The following is a 22,377-nucleotide window of genomic DNA, read 5'->3' as shown; positions in this document are numbered from 1 at the left end:
TTCTCCCCACAGTTCTTATGCCCCTTCAAGTTTTAAGAACTGCCTCTGTGGTTTGGGTAAGTCCTCCTAAGGGCCGTGTGTTAAAGACTCAGTCCCCAGCTTTGGGCTTGTGGCAGTATTGTCAAGGGCAGCAATTGTTGGAGGTCTTGAAGATGATTAAGGACCTTCCCTTGAAGCAGATTATGGGACCCTAGCCCCCTCCTTTCCCCTGCTTCCCTCTTGATGAGATGTGCAGCCTCATCACAGGCCCAGAGCAACAGGTCCAGTCCACCATGGACAGCAACCTCCAAAAACGTAAGACAAAATAAACTTTATCTGCCACAGCAATAGGAAGCTAACCAACATGACCGCTAATTGAAAAACAAGTATTAGGCTACAATAAACCTTCTCACTGATCTTAACTGAATAACTCTTACACAGAAATAAACGAGGAAATAAATGAAAAAATGATAGAGAGATTACAGCTTTACCAGGGTCAACTGGCACATTCTTGCTGACGTATAATTAAAAGTACCAGGAAAGCTGGGCATGATGGTACATGCTCATAATCCCAGTGCTCAAGAGACTGAGGCAGGAAGTTATTGTGAGTTCAAGACTGGGCTGCACAGTGGGTATCAGAGCAGCTAGTATTGCATAGCAAGACCCTGTATTCAAAATCAAACAATCCTCAAAAACAAACAACATAAAAGCACCAGGGAAAAGGAACAGGAAGAACGATATGATTGATGGAATGGCCAGGATAATGAATCACCAGAAAGCAGTCTAGAACAGGCCTGCACCCGCCAACATGCTCTGCGCTCTGTTCCACCAAGACTTTGGGTTCCTTGTTTTCAAGGCTCACTGCCCATGGTTCCTCTTTCCTTCCCTAGGGCAATGTCCTCTGAGGCTCTACGAATTATGGTAGCAGATGGCTGAGCGAGGCAGTTCAGAAAACGTGGCCACGAGGGAAGCAAGTCGCTGAGCCTACCGTGATTCAGGTGTCTGATGCAGTCATTGAGAAGAGCGCTGAACTTCTGCTGCTCAGCGGCCTCGTGGAAACAGAAGTAGCCATGCCTGAGGTAAGGCTGCCACAGGTACACCGGGAATGCCTTGGGCAGGACCACGAAGGGCTGAGAGTTCTTCTCACTGGAAGCTAGAATGGAAGCATAGAGAGTTTTAAAGCATGAGTCTTGTGTTTTAAATACTTCAGTCTGTGAAAGTATCCAGGGCAGACACAGGATAGCGAGGTGGTAGGGAAGTGGGGGATCACCTCCTCTCCATCCTACTGTCCACACAGTCTGTCCTTCCCACAGGTACTGCCTACTCCTCCACAGAGAGAGACAGCCAGCCAACACATCTTCCTCGGCTCCCTACTGTTGAAAGCATCTCCAAAGACCCACACGCAGGGCCCCCTTCTCATGCATCTCTGGGCCTCACCTGCTCCTTGCAGGCTCTGGTTCCCCCAGGTTTCTTCCCCCTCTGTGGTAAAGCTGAGCAGCACTCACTGACTGCACAGCCTACTCCTCTCCTCACTTCTGTCTGCCTCCTGCCACACCAGCTCCTGGACCCAATGGCTGAAGTCACGAATGTCACCGGGGCCACCAGCCCATGGCTTATCTACCCACTGTCCTTTTACTTTGGTCTGTGACATGTGTTGCTGCCGGCATCCAATTCTTCAGACAACATTCCCTCCCTGGTTGAATGTGAATCTCTCCTGGTTCTCATCGTGTCTACGTTTTCCCCCCCAAAAGTGTCATCTCTTGCACCCATGGCTTCCTTTGCCACGTCTCTCTCTCCCTGTCAAGTGTTGGCACTTGTCCAGTTGTGTGTTTGGCTCCACTCCACTTTTGGTCTTTACCCCTCCAAAGGGTGTCCATCCATTCCACAACTTAAAGTGATTCCCACAATCCTTATTACCTTGCTTCTTTCCCATCATGCCCTTTCAGAGAAAAATCATTTCACCTTTCACTAGGTGGTTCAAAGGTCACCTCCTGTGGTAAGCCTTCACTGGCAGACAGAACTTTGTGATCTCTAATGTTCTCCGAAAATACGACATAGCCTTTATGTGTGTGTGTGTATGGACATATGGAGTTGTAGAACCTAGAGGACATTCAACTTCATCATGTTGAATGAACAGATATGCTCTGTTGATCTAAAAAAGTTTAGAAGCCCTGAAAAGACAAGACTAGGAGGCTACAGGTCTAGCTCAATGGTAGAGTAGCTGCCCAATATCTGGGTTCAATTCTATCAACACATGAGCAAACACACAAACACACACGTGGACACACAAAGATATATATATATATCTATATATAGATATATAATAGATATCTATATATAGATATGAAGAGAGGTCTAACTATTTCTTCCAAATCAATCCCAGAAAGTCATGTGAAACCATGCCTCTCTTCAGAAACCCTACCCAGCCTAATCCTTGCGTCCCTATCACATGACATCACATTGGTTAGAAGATCCAACTTCTTTCTACAGCCATGGGAAGCACACAGAAGGTACAGTGTGTCCTGTGAGCACAAATCTCTAAGAAAGGAAGGAAAGTGGAGCCCTCTAAGAGGCTGGAGCATGCTGGGCATACCAAGAAATGGATCAGAACCATAAGGGAAGCTTTCAGAACTAAGTCAGCTCTTGGAAAATGAATAATCCAAGATAAAATGAGATTTGGTTACAAGTACAGGAACCTGGTTTCGACGGTCCTGAAATCTAAAGGCAGGAGAGAGAATGGCCTGGGAACACAGGCTGAGCCCACAGTACCGGCACAACACCCAGAACATAAGAAGGAATCAACGCGTGTACACACAAACAAACGAACAGTTACACCCGGAAGAGACTCCCCCTTCCTGCAGTTGTGAGCTCCGTCTTAACAGAGCAGGAAGTTTTGAAGAATGAAAACTTCACATACATTTCAGCCTCCCTTGGAGTATGGCAGTCCACTGTTCCTAAGCTATAGCCAATGGGAAATAACCTGAACTGCCATAGCAGACCTCCTGCAGGCATCCTTAAAGAAAGCAACCCCCGCCCCCATTTCCTCCCCTTTCTCCTTCTTGCTACATGGAAGGAGCCATAGCTCCAGTATCCATGCTGCTGTTAGAATAACAAGTGCTAGCCGGGCGGTGGTGGTGCACGCCTTCAATTCCAGCACTCGGGAGGCAGAGCCAGGCAGATCTCTGTGAGTTCAAGGCCAGCCTGGTCTCCAAAGCAAGTTCTAGGAAAGATACAAAGCTACACAGAGAAACCTTGTCTCAAAAAACCAAAAAAAAAAAAAAAAAAATGCTAATAAGTACCTAAACTTAAAAAAGGAGAAAGCCCAAGTCCTTGACAAATACGTGGATCTGCCACACTAACCCTGGATTAGCACTCAAGTACTTTATATGAAGATAATAAAACCTTGCACACTTAACTTGAATTTCATTGTGTGCAGCAAACCAGATTCTAACTAATAAAATGCCCAATGATTGACTCACAGTAGTAAAGCATGGGGACACTTTTGACAGATCACGCTGGCAGATCATGCCACAGAGAACATACACTAATCCATTAATTTCCAGTGCCTCCCCTCTAGCAATGTTAGTGCCTCCCTTTTTAAACGTGTTTAAATTTGTTTTTTTGGGTAGAAGTAGCATCGTGGGATAAATCTGATTCACGTGGTTTATGAAGCAAGTCTTTGTGCCCTTTCTAAGATGTCACAATTTCATACAAACGACAGAAAGTAACACTGACTCTCTATATTCAAAAGCTTCAGCAATCCCTACAAAATCCATTCCCTCTGACCTCTAGTTACCTCTCGTTAAACCTTCCATAACAGTTTCCTAGATTCCATCCATCTACATTTTTGTCTGAGTTGATTTACAAGAATATCACAAATGAGCTATTGTGGAATATTCTATTTTTAAAACTCAGCAGGCCACACCATACAATAAAAATAGTCACTGAAATGCTGTGTGTGTGTGTGTGTGTGTGTGTGTGTGTGTGTGTGTGTGTGTGTGAAGCCTTGGGCTATCTAGGCATGAGTCACACAAGCTTTATGCTTTTCATTCCTTCTGATATGATTTCATCAATAAATCCATAAGTGTATTGTCTGTTCTGACAGATTACATTGGAAAGTTCTGGAGAGAGTCAAGAATCAACATGCTGGTATTTTCATTTTTAGGTACGGGTACACAGCCAACGTAGCAGACAGGTAGATGTTGGGAGAAAATTTCATGTATTTTCTAGGTAGTAAGCACATAAAACATTGCTTTAGCCTGAATTACTTAGTAATAATTTGATAATCTAGTTTTATGGTCCGTGTACTATCTATAATTGTATTATTAAAAACACCACACTAAGCAATCTACCCCAGACTAACAACTGATGGCATGATTATATAGTTCTCCATAAATTCTGATGAAATGATGATGCCTATTAATAAGATCCAGGGCTCTCTTCAAGAAAGCAAGTAATGAATGTGCGAGGTGATTTACATAAAGGCAGATGAAGTTATTATATTATGCACAGGTCATGAATTTCTATGAAATGCCCTATTTAGCCTATATAGTACCCGTCATTTTCTCCACATAAAAATAAGTAAAATGAATGAGAATCAAAGAATTTTAAAGCTGGAAAGAATCTTCCAAAAATTTCAAGTTCAAGACTCCATTTTAAAGCAGAAGAAGGAGAAGCCAGACATGCTCTGGGCCTGCTACCCTGAAAACATCTGCTAAGCCTCACAGTGGGAGCTACATCCACATCCACGGCCCCAGTTCTCAGCCCTTGCTCTTTCTACAGCAGCGCTCGGCGTTATTTATAGACAGGTGAACAAAGGCAGTGCTTTCTTTTACTCCATAGCTAGGAGTGCCTGTAGCATTTACTTAACATGGGCTTACTTTTCGACAACTGAGAATATTGTATTGCATATCACTATAAAAATGAGGTAATAAAGCGGTGGTGGCGCACGCCTTTAATCCCAGCACTCGGGAGGCAGAGCCAGGCGGATCTCTGTGAGTTCGAGGCCAGCCTGGTCTCCAAAGCGAGTTCCAGGAAAGGCGCAAAGCTACACAGAGAAACCCTGTCTCGAAAAACCAAAAAAAAAAAAAAAAAAAAAAAAAAAAAAAATGAGGTAATAATCCCTAACAGGTCAAGTCTTGTTTACTGAAAAATGAAATTGTACCTGCCGCACAGAATGCCTGACCTGTGTGTTTCTGCTGTCTTGAGTGTTATTATCAAGTTCTATAGTGTATCCCTAAAGCTCTAAGATATCTGACCGAGAACACACTTTCTAACGCCAGAAGCACAGTAACTGCCTGCGTGACTCAGTGGATGTGAAGTAATAGAAACGGTACAATGTCAACCTAGAGTAAACAAATTCCATTATCTAGCCGACTGTGGAATGTCAGGGTTCAGCACAGGATTTCCCCACCATAGCATTACTACTGGCACCTTAGGCCACTCATCTCTCTCTTTGGGGTTGCCCTGAGAATTGTGTGTTGTTTAACAGAATTGCTGGTCTAAATGTCTATATCACTCACCTTCCAAGTCTCCAGACACTGCCCAATGCCCCTGGAAGGGGACTATTCTCCTCCCTCATTGAGGACCGCTGGTCTAGCTACACAAAGTAAGTTCAGGGAAAGACAGGGGAACTCACCAATGGGGTCTGGGAAATGCTTATCAGATAAGAGATTATATTCCTCTTCTGAGGTTAAAACCTTGCCTCCTGCTGGAAGAATTCGGCTTTTAGGAACAGCTCCTCTCTGATAGGCCTAAAAAGAAGAGACACGAATGAATGATTTCCCCCAATACATATATTTTAAAAATGTCAGAAATCTTAAAAAAAAAAAAAAAAAAAAAAAAAAGACCAAACAAGTCCAGACACATACATCCGGTGATAGACATCCCACACTATGTCATTTATTTAATTTTTTTTTTGGTTTGCATTCTTGCTGCTTACAGGGTGGTATTTTTTTCTCTTCTGTTTGATGGTCACTCCCGGAATGGTAAACCAAAGTCCCTAATCTCAAGGAGACTCCCAGGAGGTGTTCTTAAATGGAAAAACGGAATATCAGTAACATCTGTGTCTTTATCATGTTCACCACTTCAGATGCTGACATCTCTGACTCATTCTGATAACCACAAGGTTGGCAACCTTCTCTCTCTTTCTCTCTCTCTCTCTCTCTCTCTCTCTCTCTCTCTCTCTCTCTCTCTCACACACACACACACACACACACACACACACACACACACACACACGCACACACACTACACGAAGTACTCAGCTGTCGTGGGCCACGTAAGATGCTGAGCGACACTGTGGAACATGTAACTGCAATGATGGTTACCATAGAGTCTCACCAAAACCACAAAGATGTTGTCATAATAAACGTGTAGTCATTTGCCTTCAGATATGGCTGGATTGTTTGCAGTGAAGTCATTGGGACGGCAGTGCAGTTTTAGGACATCAGAAGACATTCTGGCCGGCAGATAAGACATTCTGCTGCCTGAGAAACCCAAATGAAATCCAGTGCCCTGCTAAGTGCCTAAGCTGACACCCGACCCCCAGGGGCAAACAGAGGAGATGAAATGCAAGTGTGTGCATCCGATGGGCAGGCTGGTTGTCAAGACAAATTATTGAAAGTAGTAACTTGGGGGCTAGTTGAGAATTGAAACCAAGAAGCTGTGGGACCCAAAATCTAAAGTGTGCCCTTGGGAATAACTAAAATAACATTGATCTGGGCAACAAACTCAAAATAATAATAACACATTCTCCATCTGTAAGACAGTGCCCGGAGAGCCACAAACAAAACTTGTTTTAATTCTTGGAAGAACCACTAATCAGCTACTTAACCACTAACCAGCTACTTAAACACACTGGGGACCCAGAGTATAACAGAAGAATCATTCTTTGTATCGTTTTGAGATGGTGTGAAGCAATTGATTCAGACAGGACTCAGCTGTGAATTTTGTTGGGGATTATAATAAGCTTCTAAACACATTGTATCATTTGGTCCTCAAGACGGCACTGTGAATTAAATATTATCTCCATTTTACAAGTGAGAAAATTAAAACTCACAGAGGCCCAATAACGTGCAATGACCGGGTGGTGACAGATTCCGGACTGATCCTTGCATCTACCACATCCCCAGCAAATGTGAGGGAAACTGGGATGAACTATGAAATGAGAATGCTTTGGTGCCCCTGTGCTCACCACCAAATTGGGCTCTCAACAAAATAACAAGATATTAACAAATAATGTCTAACTCTTTCCAATGATTTATATTTGCTCTGTGTGCATTGATGTTTTACCTGCATGTATGTCTGTGTGAAGGTGTCAGATCCCTGGAACTGGAGTTACAGACAGTTGTGAGCTGCCATGGTGGTGCTGAGAATTGAACCCGGGTCCTCTGTAAGAGCAGCTGGTGCCCTCTCTAAACTGCTGAGCCATCTCTCCAGCCCCTAGTTAATGTCTAACTCTTACATGTGATTTTAAGAAATACTTCTATAAATTAACAAACAGGACCTTGTTATAATGTCCAGCAATGACGACAAATTATGTGGACTTCTCATTTAAATACCCAGGTGGTCTTGAGAACTATTTAATCATTATCAAATTGACTCATATCTTTATAACCTAAACAAATTACTTGAAAATAATGAGCAAGGAGAAGAAAGAATAAATTTCAAATTGAGGGAGAACATCTTTAAAAGTGAAAAAAGGAGGAAACCACCAAAACTTAATTCACAAAGAAATTTCATTTACTGTTAAATGTGGGTGAAAAGCTCAATAGATCTGATAACAAGCTCTCTCCGTTAGTAGCAATCCTATCAGCATTTGCTCTGTGCTGGACTACACCATGGGCTGGTTATACTCTTGGTGCCTTGGTGTTTATTGATTTCGTTCTAAGGGGCTACACTTGCCATTCTGAGAAGAGAAAACTGAGCCTAGAGGAGATACATAACTTAGCTAAAGACATGTATCTGGCAACTGTCAAAGGTGTAATTCAAAGCCCATAATGTTAACTACCCACTGAGATATGGTACGTCACCTCAGCCTTCCAAGAGGACATAGTAGGAACTCTATGAAAAGCCTATGGTAATTTGTTACTGTTGTCTGTAACATGTTGACAGTTGGGGCTGTGGATTGAATGAAATCCTAATATAGGTGAGCATTTCAGGGCACTTGAGACTGAGTCTGGATGAGAAATGCATATAGTATGGGGTTTCCAAGGATCTGCTGGGATCATTCGAGCTTACTCCTCAGTTCAACTGAGGCTCGGGGACAGGTAAGTCTCTTGTCCATAGTTTACTTCTAGCCTCTGGCACAACTTGATCTAAACTTTAGATTTCCAAATTCACTGCTCAATGTCCTTCCTGCTCTAGCTGCACATAACCTCTCTAGGAGGGAAGGAAGCAGGAACATTCAAATCTCAAGTCCTCCAAGTCTAGACGTGTTACACACCTGATCTCATTTTCCCCTTTGTACAGACAAGACAAATAATGAGGGGAAAGTCTAACTGAATAAAAATCCCTAAGTCTAAGTGGAATGAAGCATTCGGAGTGCTCTAAATCTGTAGGAACCCCTGCAAATGCAGGCACTATCTCACCGAATAACTAACTCCTCAGCCATGTATCGTATGTGATGCTTCAGGTGGAAAGATACTGAGACACAGCAGAGGGAACAGCGGCAAGCCAGTGGCTGAGAAGAACCTTGGGGTTGAATGAATGATGACTGAAAATGCTCCTACACCAAACACAGGTCATGTAGTACAACCTATTCCCACACTCATCCACCACCACTTTTCCCAAGCCTGTCTTTCCCCTAGACTGCAAGCATGTGTCTAATCAACTACTATTCATTCAGATCCATATATTGGCATACAGTGGATATTCAACAAATATCTATTAATTGAGATGAATACCCAATCAATAAATTGCTAAAGCCAGGGCATGTCAATTAACACATCCAAAGTTTTAAGGAGATTGAAAGAACTGGTGGTAACATGGGCATAGCTTACCTCTTTGTTCTCATAGCTTTCCACAGCAAAATCATTTTTAACTACAACATATCTGTCCTTCCATTTCCTGATGTCTTCAGCAAACTGGGAGAGCTCAGCTTCATACAAAACAGTTCCTGGTTCCAATGGGGGCTGAAAGAAGATGAATACGATTAATTGTCACAAGAGATAATATACCTTACTAACACTACATTATTCATGATATTCAGGGAATAATTTAGGAAATTATGGTGTGCAGTAATCCTGAGGAAATTGTTACTTTCTTTTAGATATCACAAATCCCTCTTTCCTGTTCCTTCAAAGAAAATGCAGACACTTGTTACATGGAATTTTTCTGACTTTTATTTCCCTCTATATGGATTAGGAATGAGAGCATATGGTAGAAAGACTATCTTTTTCATGCATGTGGCACTTAATACAAGCTTGATAAACTGTAGGCAAGAATGAGTGAGGCAGTGTAATGAGTTCCCATACAGCTGTCTACTGTAACCCACTGACATGCCTCAAGGTTACTTCTAGAATCAGACAGCTGTTTTCATATTGTCCTAGCTTCGTTTCTGTTGTAATAAAAATACCTTGACTTCCTAAAGTAACTTTGAGAATAAAAAGGTTGTTTGGCTCACAATTCCAGGCCACAGTCCATCACTTCAGGGAATTCAAGATAGTAATTCAAACAGCTAGTCACATCAAATCCAGTCAAGAGCAAAGAGAATAAGTACATGGATTCTTGCTTGCTTGCTTGCTTGCCTGACTGATTGAATGATTGATTGCTCTCTCTTGCATAGCTCAATGGTGCTGCCCACAATGGGAGGCTGGGTCTTCCCATATCAATCAACAACTAAGACAATCTCCCAGAACCGTAATGTAGTGGTTTGAATGAGAATGACCCCATAAACTCATACGTTTGAATACTTGGTCCCAGATTGGTGGAACTGCTTTGGAAGGATTTGGAGGTGTGGCCTTGTTGGAGGAAGCATGTGGCATTGAAGTATGTTGGAGGGGAGGCGAGTTTTGAGGTTTCAAAAGACTTGCACCATTCCAAGTCTCTCTCATTCTCTGCCTATGGCTGTATCTCAAGACTTGAGCTCTTAGCTACTGCTCTAACACCATGCCTACCTGCCTGCTGCCATTCTGCCTGCCATGATGGTCATGGACTCTAGCCCTGTGGAACTGTGAGACCCAAACAAACTCTTCCATAATTTGCTTTGGTCATGGTGTGTTATTGCAATAATAGGAAAGTACCCAAGACACATGTCCACAGGCCAACTTGATGCAGATAATTCCCCATTAAGTGTCTCTTCCCAAGTGATTCTAATGTATCAAACTGACGGTTCTGCCAGAGGTGGTGACAAAGGCCTTTAATCCCAGTACTTGGGAGGCAGAGGCGGGTGGATCTCTATGAGTTCCAGGACAGCCAGAGAGACCCTGACCCAAACAAATAATGACTGACAGTTCAATCAAAGCAACCTTCTATACATCTCATCTTCTCCAAAATCAGTGGTGACCTAGGCTATGAACACTTTACCCATCTGCCTGCTTTTTAAGGAGTGCATGTTTGGTTGAAGAACAAGGCGAGCCAGCAGCAATCAGTTCTACCTCTTGTATTCATGAGCATCTCTCATCAACTTTGATATATGTGCTGTAGAGGAGGTCTTTATTGAGTTTTCTGTATAAGGAGAACACTCACCCTACTTTGCTACACAATTTCCATGTTATTGTAAAATATAGAAATGTGCCTCTTGTCTTACCTGTCACTGGCGTTACATTGATTTCTCCCTGCTAAACAAACATGCTGCCTTCAAAATTTATCACTATACTTTAAAGCAAGAAAATTATAGGATTAGGATGGAGGAGACAGGCCTATTTCTTTTAAGACTCATCTAAGGGAGAAAATAAATTCCATTCCAAATTCCAGGGCTTAAAGACTGTCCTGACAGATAATGAGGCAACCTCCTATCTCGCCTCATTAAAAGATAAAAAGGACCTTTAAATGAGGCTGAAAGCAACTTTACAGTCCTTCTATGCAGCTTTTCTCAAACTTGGGCCACTTAATCAAAACTATGGTCTCCTGCTAGACTTACTGTGTCTGAGTCTCTAGATTCAGGGAACAGAATTTACATTGGTTTTTTGCTTAAGGCAGGAGTCTGTTGCCCAGGCTGGTCCCCCTTTAAATTTACTTACGTATATAAGTGTTTCGTGTGTGTGTGTGTGTGTGTGTGTGTGTGTGTGTGTGTGTGTCTGTGTCTGTGTCTGTGCATATGCACCACGTGTGTGCTTAGCACCCACAAAGGACAGAAGAGCATCAGATCCTTGGGAACTTGGGCTCTGGAGTTGTGAATTATGTGAGTCACCATGCAGTGCTTGGAACCCAAGTCTTCTGAAAGAGCAACAGGTGCTCTTAATTGCTGAGCATCTCTCTAGCTCCAGAATGTGCATCCTTAACACGCTCCCTAAATTCTGAGACTCTTTTGTGGGATCCGCATGCTGTTAAATTCTCAGGTTAACTCCCCATCCTCTCAGCAGTCACTGGCCCATTCGTCACTCATTCTCTCTTGACTCATTTTTCCTACTCCTCAGGGTGTTCCCTCTTAGTGTTTTTGTCTGGACTCTCTCCTCTTCAGGGTCTGCAAATGTTGCTGAGGCTGGCGCTTCTTCCCTCTGTCTCCATCCTTCCTCCGTCATACCTCAGGATATTGCTCTTGGTTATAAACTAACAATCCCAGCCTCCAACTGTCTGCTGGGCTGCAGGTCAGAACAACCAACCACCTGGTCAACATGACCACAATGCATGTAAAAATCACCACCGCCGCCGCCGCCGCCATCACCACCACCATCATCACTACCATCATCATCTTCACCATCTCAAGGGCTAGAGAGCTGGCTCAGTGGTTAAGAGTGCTTGCTGCTCTTGCAGAGGATCCAAATTCAGTTCCCAGCACCTATACCAGGTGACTCACAACCACCTGTAATTCCAGCTCTAGGGAACCTAACACCATTTCTGGACTCCCTAAGGCATCTGCGCATGCACACACACACACACACACACACCACACTTAAAATTCTGTGTAGATCTATGTGGTAATTTGAATAAAAATGGCCCCCATGGAGAGTGTCAATATTAGGAGGTGTGTCCTTGTTGGGGTAGGTACAGCCTTGTTGGAGGAAATATGTCTCAGTCTTTTTCCTGCTGCCTGCAGATCAAGATGTAGAACTCTCAGCTCCTTCTCCAGCACCATGTCTGCCTGCATGCTACCATGCTTCCCATAATGACGATAATGGACTAAAACTCTGAACTGTAAGCCAGCCCCAATTAAATGTTTTCCTTTATAAGAGCTGCTGTGGTCATGGTGTCTCTTCACGGCCATAGAAACCCTGACTAAAACACTCTATATACTGTACCCTGTCCTGGGACCTCCCATCACACTAACATCAAGCCCTTACAATAGACCTACAGTCTCTGGTCCCTACCGGTCTCCATGCAGTTCCTGCCCACCACTCTCCCTCACTCACAGAGCTCCCAGCAGGCTGGTAATCTCAGGACTGAAGGTCTTCCCACTTCCTGCTTCCTCTTAGGATGCTCTTTCCACAGCTATTTACTGTCTCTTCCTATTTTACCATCAGATGTAATGCCATCTCTACAGAAGGCTCCTTCCCAACCAACTTCCCCCAAAGGAGACTCCTGCTTCACACTTTTCTCTGTAGCTTCTAGCATTACCTCACCATCACCTGCTATCAGTTTCTCCCATTGTTTATTGTCTGTCTCCTACATTGGAACACAAACTCCAGGAAGGTAGAGAGTTTGTTTTGAAACACACATACCAGATCAAAGACAATTCAGAGGAAATCATGTTTGATCATTGACCAAAACAAATCTAATCACGATTTTTTTTTTTTAAACTGAACCTCACAACAGCAAGCTAAATTTCCTGGTATCAAAACATCAATGAAAAAAATATATAATGAGATTTAAACCCTTCTAGCTTTGTTTTCATATAAATCATACAATAATCAAGAAATCATATATATTCTCATATCAAGGTGGTATTTTTTAATTAATTTAAGCATGAAATGATTTTAGTGTTGTTTGAACAACTGTAATTTGAATAATGGAAATATTAGCATCTCTATCCCTTTCTCTAGTGAGGGGAAGATGCAAATCAAATGTCCTTGGATTACCTTGGTTTTCAGGAATTGTGACGTTAAATCCCTTTGCTGTTCCACCTCACTGCGCACATGATTACAGAAAGCCACGGAGAATTGGCGGCTGTAGTAGGGACTGAAGTTTTTGATAGAAGCCTCAGTTTTTCCTGGAAAAATACGAAAATCAGAATGCCTCACAGAACACACAAACTACCTTGAATTATCCCCCCCCCCACACACACACACCCTGTCATCTCCCAAACACCGCTGTTGACTGGGGTACCAGGGTTTGTTACCAGCCTGTGTTCCCTGGGAATGTTGCTACCTGCTGCACCTGCTTTGAACCCTCTCTCGCCTTCTAGCATCACCCTGAAGAGCTCAGAGTCCCCAGGGACCACTCGGAAGTAAGAGAAGTCTTCTTCAGTGTACATTTTACTCTCTCTGCTATGACCGTAAGAGTAATCTATCTTGCTTCCTATCCAGGCTAGCTTGTTGTTTATTCTCCTACATAACAGTAATCCCGGCGTCCACCCTTCCAAACCCTGTATACCCAACTCTCCTTTTTCTTCAGCACCTGAAAGTTGAGCCTCTAGTCTTTTTGCCTCCACAGCCCTGGATGAAAACACAACACTGAGGTAGGAAGATGGCTCAGTTGGTCAAGGGCTGGTTATGCAAACCAAAGACCTGAGTCTAGATCCCAACATCCATGTGAAAATCTTGGCGATGGGGAGATGGAGACAGGGGGATCCAGGGACTTGCTGGCCAGGGGATGAGCTAAATCAGTGAGATTTGGGTTCAGTGAGAGACCCTGACTCAAAAAGACAAAGTGGAGAGTGACTAAGGATATCCTTTGTCATCAGCCTCTGGCCCCCACACACTTACTGTATGTGCACACACACCAAGAGGGAGGCTTGGGAGGGAGGGGGGGGAGAGAGAGAGAGGGAGGATGAGGAGAGAGAGAAGTGCTCTTCTTCTCCTAGTTTAGGAGACTTTTGTGATACAAAGTGTCATATGATTGCCATGAGGTAGAAGGAGGAACTGATTTAAAAGTCTAGAGATCTGGACTGTGAACCCCATTCTGACTGTGTTAGAAATCACCATCTAACCTCAGCCAACTCCCTCAGTTCTCCAGACCTACTGTCCCTGATACTGAAGGGAGGTAGACTTGGGTCCACATTGTTCTTTGAGTTCAGGTGACTCTGGGTGACTCTGAAGCATAATCCTGAAGGTACAGCTACATCATCACACTAACCAGCAAGGATACTTTGGTCTCTTGGTAACAGGGGTGAAATTTGCTGTCAACCATGTAGGACCTGGAGTTGGAGGAAGCAGAACATTTCAAAGCCTTGCTTGGCATGGGGAAGTACAGGAGAAGGAAGAGTAAAAAGTGTTCTGCGCCGGGCAGTGGTGGCGCACGCCTTTAATCCCAGCACTCGGGAGGCAGAGCCAGGCGGATCTCTGTGAGTTCGAGGCCAGCCTGGGCTACCAAGTGAGTCCCAGGAAAGGCGCAAAGCTACACAGAGAAACCCTGTCTCGAAAAACCAAAAAAAAAGTGTTCTGCATCAGATTAGAAAGCCTCTTGGCATCCGGTACTTCTTCCCAAGTATCAGGATTGATTTCACCATCTATTCAGACAAGCAGTTACAACATGGAATAGGTAGGAGAGGAGCTTGAGGGAAAATAAACCAGACATAACTTTTCCAAAATAGTTTTAAATACTTCACGGGAGGCTTGGCTTCACTTCTGTTTTTCAAATCTGATATTTTAGCTGACAGATAAATATTAAAATATAACTTGCTGGCAAGATTTGCATAGAGCTATTATGCATGTAAAATTTCAGAAATACATGAAGAATCTGAGTCATGTATACAGAGATGCTCAGTAGGAGAACCTTGAATCCCATAGCTGTCTGGTTGTATGCCTATGAAATCACAGCTAAACACCCATGTGTCCAAATACCCTCTACAGACAGAGACGCTTACTTTTGCTTGGGCATTTTTTGTTCTTAAAATGTGTATGAGAAAAGAGAGTTCTTTTGTATTCCCTTAATAAAATGACATTTATGGGTTATATTTATGGGCTTTAGTAATTATTACTTGTAAGGTCCTTTGAGACCCACTAATAATAGATTCTGTAGAAATGCAAATAAAAGCCCCTATAATTTGAATCAGGCATGCTTTTGCTTGCTCCCTGAGTTTATGGTATTACAATTAATCAGTATTTGCATAATACTTTAATATACTCGGGCTTAATGAGCATCTAATTGGTTATTATTTTATTAGCTTTTATTACAACGCATAAGTAGTAATCCTATATCCTTGTCTATAATTTTCTTACATAGGAGTGGGACATCTTCGAGGATTCCCACAATGAGAGTGAGTCTCACTTTATAGAAACATGTCAATGATGAGCAACATTTGCCCTTTAATTCCAGGCAAGCCCTGTTTGGTCTGTCTGAAGAGTGCCATGCTAATTGTTGATGCTAATTTTTGCTCTCCTCCAAGCACGCTAATGAAATGAAAGGAGGTGGCTTGTCCTTTTATGATGACTTCTGTGAAGCTATTAAAGCTGATTTCCTACTACCTCACCAAGCCTCCTGCAGGGATCCCCTGCTCCTACCAAGATGCCTCAACGCCACCCCTCCTAACATATGAAAAAAAAATGTCTCTGGGATTTGAACATCTGCACATGGCATCATCAACACACCACCACCAAGTCACACTTACAAAGAAAAGATTGCAGATTTCTTGCATTCTCTTAATGACTGGTTCAAATGTAAATAAGTCAGCTAATAGCATCACAAGATCCAAGAAGAGAAGAAACCAAAGCTGATATCCAAATGCATCTAGACATTAGATTAAACTTGTCTAGACCTACATAGGAGCACCCAGTGTAAAAACTTTGCTGTGGGATGTTCTGTATGTCAAATATGTTGCTCTGATTGGTTAGTAAACAAAACACTGATTGGCCAGTAGCCAGGCAGGAAGAATAGGTGGGACAAGCAGAGAAGAGAATTCTGGGAAGTGGAAGGCTGAGTCAGAGAGACACTGCCAGCCACCACCAGGACAAGCAGCATGTAAAGATGCCGGTAAGCCACAAGTCATGTGGCAAGGTATAGATTTATAGAAATGGATTAGTTTAAGATACAAGAACAGTTAGCAAGAAGCCTGCCACGGCCATACAGTTTGTAAGCAATATAAGTCTCTGTGTTTACTTGGTTGGGTCTGAGCGGCTGTGGGACTGGCGGGTGACAGAGATTTGTCCTGACTGTGGGCCAGGCAGGAAAACTCGAGCTACAGATAAAAGCAAAGTCTGGGGTTGGGACAAAATACCAGTGTGGCAGTAAGACTCTGGAGTCAGATAGAGATGGGCATAAGTGTTTCTGCCAATTGCTGGCTACGTGACCTCCTAGGAGTTACCTTTTCCTCCTTCTCATGTGAAAAACGGTAGTGGCTTCACTGAATTATTATAACGATCACACAAAATAACTCAGTAAAGTACTTGGTGCCGTTGCTGACACACAGTTAACTGAAAGTGACTAAACTGTTGGGGATGCTGGCAGTGATGAAGCCCCTAGCCAAGTACCAAGACAGAGTCTTCAGTCTGAACTAATGAATTAAGAAAAAAAATAAAAAGCAATGTGTCTACTGTACTGTTGAGTGGATACATCTTGGCTTGCAGAATTGAGAATAGCAAGCCTCAAACAAATAGTACCCACCTGCCCATAGATGTTTTAGCTTAGGGTGCCCTCCGTGTATCCCTGAGGTAAAAATCAACTACATAATGCCAGATGTAGTGGTGCATGCCTGTAATTACAGCACTTAGCTGTCCAATGCCAATAAGGGCTAAACAGTGAGGCCCTGTCTCAAAAGGAAAAACTAAATTGAAAAAAAAAAATCTCAGCTCCATAAAACATCAGCATCAATCAACTGAAGACAAAAGCATAGTCCGTATCTGTGACATTGAGCCCCAGTCCTCCTGTCTCTAAAATACAGATAAAGAGGAACCCCAGCACAGGATTTTATGAGGAGTAAGTGAAATACTACACATGTTAAAAAAAGGTATCTGGAACAGCACCTGACCATTGATTAACTGATACATTTTAAGCATTATTTAGTATTTCTTTGTGAAAACATTCAAGTAAGTGGATCAGCCCATAAGCGCCCTTAAAAATAAACTGTGGAAAATAGCTCACTTTCCAGTTTTCAAGATTCCAGAGTATTGAACCTCCCTCATCTCCCTGCCCCCCAATTCAGTGTGATATCCTCCTTTCTGAAAGTGTTGTAAGCCACATTGCGTGGGCTTCCAGCACAAGGAGGCCAATGGGTCATAGAAAGTCGGGATGCAGCGGAAGGGCTTGTTCTCCATTTCGAATATCAACACTTTTGACACAGGCACAATTCTGCTAATCCTACTCGGTGGCTCCAGCCTGTGCTGAGCATCATATTGCAACAATTTACTCCCTTGGTGCAAAACCAAAAAAGGCCTATTCCACAGCTCTAGCCACAAAGCTTAGCTTTGCTTTGGCTTTCTACCAAAAAGGCATTTGTGGGCCCTTCCAAAACCATTTCTTTTTTTTTTTTTTTTTGGTTTTTCGAGACAGGGTTTCTCTGTGTAGCTTTGCACCTTTCCTGGAACTCACTTGGTAGCCCAGGCTGGCCTCGAACTCACAGAGATCCGCCTGGCTCTGCCTCCCAAGTGCTGGGATTAAAGGCGTGCGCCACCACCGCCCGGCCCAAAACCATTTCATACACAGAAACTCAAAATCTCAGTGCCCATTCAATTCCCTTCTCTCTGACTCCTAGGTTCAATCAGATCCTGTCACTTTTATTTCTATAATATTTTGAGTTTTATTTTTATTTTTTTATTTAAGTATGTTTGTGTGAGTATATGCCATGTGTGTACAGGTGCTCACAGAGACCAGTAGAGGGCACCAGATCCCCTGGAGCTGCAGTTTAGACAGTTACCAGCTTCATGGTATGGGTGCTGGGATCTGAACTTAGGTCCTGTGAAGGGCAGTGAGTGCTCTTAACTGCTGAGCCATCTCTCCATCCCTTTACACTATTTCTTGAACCCATCCCCTTTTCCCCACTTCAACCCCCATATCATCTATTGAGCCTTTGTTAAATCTCAACCTCATAAGAATCTCTTAATTTGCTCTGCGCAAGAAGCTCAGAAAGGTTAAATCCTTAGCTCTCTGCTCTAAAACATGAACAAAAAATATGCAGAGCAGAAGAGGGGAATTCTGAATCAGAGACACAGATCCCTAAAGACTGTGGAGACACTTCATTCATGGAGTAGCAGCAGATTCTAAGAAGGGATAGGGTCTAGGATGATGGGACAGGAGAGGTAAAGACAATAGAGCCCCTGGGACCCATTCATGTTAAACTGAGGAGAACAGGCTCCTGGCATTGAGACGGTCGGGACATTCTTTTGAAGGGTAGAAGGGACAGACCTCATTAGTTACAAAGGTCACAGATTTCTGGGTCCTGGCCTGCCAAGCTCCAGTGACATGGAGCTGTGGTCACACCATGTCACTTCTTGTGTGTGTGTGACATCCCTCAATAGCTCCCCGCTGCCTGTAACTTCCCCATCTGCCACTGAAGGAACCCAACGCACCCGTCTTACAGCGTAGTACTTCCACGCGTTTCATCCTTGCCCAGTGCAAACTACCTATTCCACACCTATTTCTTTCTCCCCATAAGAGTTCCATCGTTCGTTTTCACACTCTTCAAGCCCACAGGCTGATGCCAGCCCCAAACAGACCCTTTTCAGATCCGGCCAGTTGGAAACAATCTCACCACCTTTAGCATTCTGCCACTTTTGCTACAACTGTGTAAATATGGCCTATCTCTCCTCCAAGGGCAGACTATATTCCTACACTCAACCCATACTTGGGGAAATGGATGGGAGAACAGCTGAGTAAATATTCAAGACTACAGAAAATCACAATACATAATAATAATGATGAAACCCATGACAGAATCCCAGGAAGAAAGGTCTGGGGCTTGATTACTTATTATTAAAGGTATGCATCCATGAAGCCCCATGCATATTTGTTTACAGAAATCTGAATCTTACAGGTTAATTCCTTTTAAGCTTTTAAATAAGTTTTGCCCACGAAAATCTTTGAAATGATTAACAATCACTTCTTGGTTTGTTTGATTTGATCAGTCTAAAAAGATGGAAAACATGTAACAGGCTGGCTGAAATTTATATGAAGTCTCAAGAATCTGAATTTGCGTGTTTTCTCATTCCAGAACAGTGGTTCCCAATCCTTGGGTTACAAGCCCTTTGGGGGTCCAAAGACCCTTTCACAGGGGTTGCCTAAGACCATTGGAAAACACAGATATTTACATTTACAATTCATAACAGTATCAAAATTACAGTTATAAAGTAGCAATGAAAATAATTTTATGGTTGGGGGTCACCCCAACATGAGGAACTGTATTAAAGGGTCGCAGCATTAGGAATGTTGAGAACCACTGGTCTAGAAGGTTCTTTGAAAGATAGTACCCACAGCCACAATGGTTCACTCAAATCCGTTTCCCAGTTCCTTGGTCTCCGCTATCATACTGCTCATGTGCTTATGGTAGATTAGTCTTTGTTCCCCATTATTCCTGCTGTTACCTCAGGAACTATAAATACGCTAAAATCTGAAATCCTCTCAAAGGGGGAGGTTCCTCTATTTCAATTCCTTTTAGAAAACTAGCTCATAAGAAAAAAGATACAAGAAATTAAAACACGATTGTGTCGTGAAACACAAAACAATTCCAACACTAATTTTGTTGAATTCCTTCCTAATCTTTTAAAATTATAGTACAGTTTTTATCCAGTGTTATTTAGTTACCAATTGATCTGTGACTTTTCCTGTAACATGGGAAAAGAATTATTGTTTTTAAGATGTTAGTTTTCAATTATGAAGGATAAAAGTATAGATATCAAAAAACCTTTGAACAAGATGGCCATTTCGCTGGGAACTGAGGTGAGGCACATGGCAGAAAGAAGACTAAGTGGGCTTTGGCACAGTTTCTTAAAATCTGCTAACGCTGCAGGTGACAAACAAGAAAAATGCCTCCAAAAATTTCGATAATTTTAAGATATAATATATGCCAATGTGTATTTCTCCTGGGTTTCTGAAATTGTAGAGATTTATAAGTCCTCATGAATTACAGCATCAGCCATGATCTTGGGTGGCTAAGCACCATAACTTTACACCTTAGGGTGGAAAATTGGAAATCCCAATTCACAATACAGAGGTGCAGAAATCTAATTACATACAATGATGCCCAAGGACTCTCTTTCTTCAAGTAAATGCCTTAGAGAATGAGGATAAATTGGATTCTCCATAATTGAAGAAAAGACAGGGAGGGAGGGGGGAGAGGGAGGGAAAGGGAGCATGTAGGGGGGAGAATGGGAACACATTTATTACTGGTGCTAGGTGACAGGCTTTTAAGCGGCTCCACCAGGAAATGGCAGAATGATTCATGGGCGGCCTTGAGTCGGCAGATTCCACGGGCTTCTTGCAAAAACTCCACCATGAGGTAAAAGGTGAGAGGTGTATAAACCAACTTAAGCTCTCTATGATTTACTTTGGGTGTTAATCCACAGAGAAACACACAAATATGCATGCTTCCAGGAGCTTACATCAAGCATATTAAAGTCACCAGCAATCACTCAGGGCTCGGTACACATCTGGATTAAAAGCAGGCATATCAGGAATAAACAACACAACCCAGTTTCCTGGGTTTCCAAACTCATACTCAGAGGTCCAAAATGGTGAGGACAGTTTGCAATGAACCTGCCGTCAGTCCATTTAAATGTTCCATAATCCCTGTCCATAGAGCAAGCCCCCACATCTTGGAATGTGGCAGCAGAGCTCAGTCTTTTAAAGGGAGCAAGAGCCTGTCTCAGTAAGCAGACAGAAGCAAAAACGATACTTTCTGCAAAGGACCACCCACAGTCACTGAAGTAAACGAAGGTCCCATTGGCACAACATGTTTGCAAAGCAATAGTTCATGAGTTAATATAAATAAGCAAAGCGGACGCTAATATGAGTGGGCACTCCACCATTTAATGAGTTTCAATCACTACCTCATTCTACAGGAAAAATAAAAGCCTCACTATGGCCAGCTTGCCCGGGTTAAAAGAGAATCTGGGACAGATATATAAAACTAACCCTAAAGTCTGGTCTGGTCTCTGGTTTTGTTGTCTTTTAGTATTGTTAGAAACACACATGCACCGGAACACACACACACACACACACACACACACACACACACCCCTTTCTTTAGCCATAGTTAGGTAGAAGTGATAAAGTAGCCCATTTTTCCCCCCTCTCCATTTGGATAAAGTACTTGGAAATTTTCAAAATTACTTTGCCATTTCTCACGCATGCTTCTAGTGCCTTGTGACCCAGCTGAGCGAGAGAATAAATCTTTTTTTAACTGGCCACTTCTCTAAGTTGCCTAATGTCCTCCAAGGAGTGAGAAAGAATGTAAACTGCTCTGACAGCTGATTTTCCAGACACTACAAGGATAATTATGCTTTTGTCTATCAGACAACTTCTTCTGGACTCAGGACAATGTTGCTGAAAATCAGGAATGGAGAGGATGAGATTCACTCGGCTGTTTGGGAGGCCTAATCATAATTATTAAGTCCTTTATGCACATATTTTATCATAGGCTTTCAAAGTATTCCAAAATCATTACAAAATTCCTTGCAAGTGAATGTAACGTGCACAGTTAAAAAAGTCAGACCCAGTTTAAAACAAACCAGAAACCAAGCTGAGATATTCCCGATTTTCCCGTCTAACACAGGAAGTTCTCTGCTACCTCTTGTAGGTTTCTCATTCTCTTTTTTCTTCGCTTTTCTTTTATTTATTTTTTTTTTTTTGGTTTTTTTTTTTTTTTTTGGTTTTTCGAGACAGGGTTTCTCTGTGTAGCTTTGCGCCTTTCCTGGAACTCACTTGGTAGTCCAGGCTGGCCTCGAACTCACAGAGATCCGCCTGGCTCTGCCTCCCGAGTGCTGGGATTAAAGGCGTGCGCCACCACCGCCCGGCTTTTTTTTGTTTTTTTTGTTTTTTTCGCTTTTCTTTTAAACTATGTCCTTCTTTTTCTTATTTCACTTTTCTTGTCTCCACACAGAAGTTTATCGGTTTGATACACTCCATATTTTCTGTCTCTTCTCTCAGGGATCTATGCCGGACTGGCAAGATGGCCAATTAGGAAATGCCTCTTGTCCTATAAGGCTGGGG

General features: G+C 42.8%; 1 protein-coding gene across 1 annotated transcript in view; it reads right to left on the bottom strand.

The window, feature by feature from the left end:
• Positions 1 to 22,377, bottom strand: part of Niban1 (niban apoptosis regulator 1) — a 154,009-nt gene that overhangs the window by 68,933 nt on the left and 62,699 nt on the right. Inside the window, exons 2-5 of the mRNA XM_052737168.1 lie at positions 13,158 to 13,288; positions 8,982 to 9,113; positions 5,618 to 5,732; positions 968 to 1,132 (exon numbers count right to left, since the gene is read on the bottom strand). Of these exons, the coding sequence (XP_052593128.1) occupies positions 968 to 1,132; positions 5,618 to 5,732; positions 8,982 to 9,113; positions 13,158 to 13,288 (543 nt within the window). The remainder of the gene's footprint in view (positions 1 to 967; positions 1,133 to 5,617; positions 5,733 to 8,981; positions 9,114 to 13,157; positions 13,289 to 22,377) is intronic.

This window comes from Peromyscus californicus, unplaced genomic scaffold, assembly GCF_007827085.1.
Source record: "Peromyscus californicus insignis strain IS unplaced genomic scaffold, ASM782708v3 Scaffold_14__1_contigs__length_90479793_seg_2, whole genome shotgun sequence".
NCBI lineage: Eukaryota > Metazoa > Chordata > Mammalia > Rodentia > Cricetidae > Peromyscus > Peromyscus californicus.
This window is presented reverse-complemented; position numbering and strand designations above follow the sequence as displayed.